This window comes from Limulus polyphemus, unplaced genomic scaffold (genome assembly GCF_000517525.1).
Source record: "Limulus polyphemus unplaced genomic scaffold, Limulus_polyphemus-2.1.2 Scaffold3012, whole genome shotgun sequence".
Taxonomy (NCBI): Eukaryota; Metazoa; Arthropoda; class Merostomata; order Xiphosura; family Limulidae; genus Limulus; species Limulus polyphemus.
Genome location: NW_013668622.1, coordinates 98,286 through 99,571, shown reverse-complemented (window position 1 = coordinate 99,571; position 1,286 = coordinate 98,286). Strand labels below are relative to the sequence as shown.

Sequence of the window (1,286 nt, the reverse complement as noted above, 5' to 3'; positions counted from 1 at the left end):
AATTTATTAAATGGTTGCTATGTTTAGTACATCTAGTTTTATTATTTTGACGAAGCGACAATGAGGATAAAGTTATTTTCATTGACTTTGAATATTGCAGTTACAATTATAGGTAAGATTTGTGCAATTTATTAAATGGTTGCTATGTTTAGTACATCTAGTTTTATTATTTTGAATTGTTCTTATTATTCTCTTATTATGGACATTGTTTCACATTTGAAATGTTTATTTGGAACCAGCCTGAATTTTCTAGGATGTTATTGGATTTGCATCAGAAAATATTGTATTGTAGCAATCATAAATGACTAATGCATCTTATTTCATGTGCTTGTGTTAATTGTACAAAGACATTTTGATTTTTTCTTAAGGATCATACAAAATATGCTAAACATAGATGTTTTTTTCTAAAGCTATGGTCAGCTTGAAATGCTTGATATAGTGAAATAGAAATTTAATATAATAGGTCATTAAAATATTTAACATCTCTGTACCTCTGAAGTAACTTTTGATTATTCAATTTTATCCCAAATTTTGTTAAAAGCTATCATATCAATGAACATTAAATCTATGACAGTGCTTGAAGCTAACGGTTTGTGTGTTACATAACTGAGGTATGCTCTATTCTTTCTTTAATATTGCATTCATTGACGGTGTTGGTTGGAATGTTTAATGCATCTAGTTTTATTATTTGTTGATTTTTAATATTTTTTGTGTATTTTACAATGAGAAGTAAATTCTTAATCTAATTTATCTTTTAATCTTAGGGGTTTTGATATTGCCAATCATTTTCTGGAATGGTGTTATGATTACTCTTTGCCGGAATACCCACATTTCACAGCCAAGATGGAGAACTTTCCCTCACAAGAACAACAGGTTTGTTCAAGTGCACTTTTATATTGTATTTGAAAAAAGAAATTGGTCCAGTGGGAGAAAGGAGAAGTCCATTAGTAGTTAATGAGAGTTCAGAAGAAAACTGGCGGTTTATATATCAGTTTATGAACCAAAAAATATCTTATTTTCCCTCTGATGCTATTGGACAAAGAAAAAAAAATTGCTTCAAGCTGTGTACATCATTTTGAACAAACTCGTATTACTTTAGTTCATCCAGTACAAGATTACTTCAGACAGTTTTAAAGACTACTTGATTTAAATACTACATAGGAACATATGTTTGAATTATATTTTATATAGAAGCTTAAAAATGAAGATTAAATCAATCGTGTTGGGAGTGGCGGATTAGCATCGGGGATTTTCAAAAGTTAAATTGTGACATATTAGAAAATTAT

The 1,286-nt window shown here is 28.8% G+C and overlaps 1 protein-coding gene across 1 annotated transcript in view; it reads left to right on the top strand.

Annotated features, from left to right (window-relative positions):
- LOC106468457 (choline kinase alpha-like) overlaps positions 1-906 on the top strand; it is a 20,383-nt gene extending 19,477 nt beyond the window's left edge. The window contains exons 8-9 of the mRNA XM_022396785.1: positions 49-112; positions 765-906. Of these exons, the coding sequence (XP_022252493.1) occupies positions 49-112; positions 765-906 (206 nt within the window). The remainder of the gene's footprint in view (positions 1-48; positions 113-764) is intronic.
- Positions 907-1,286: the final 380 nt, after the last annotated feature.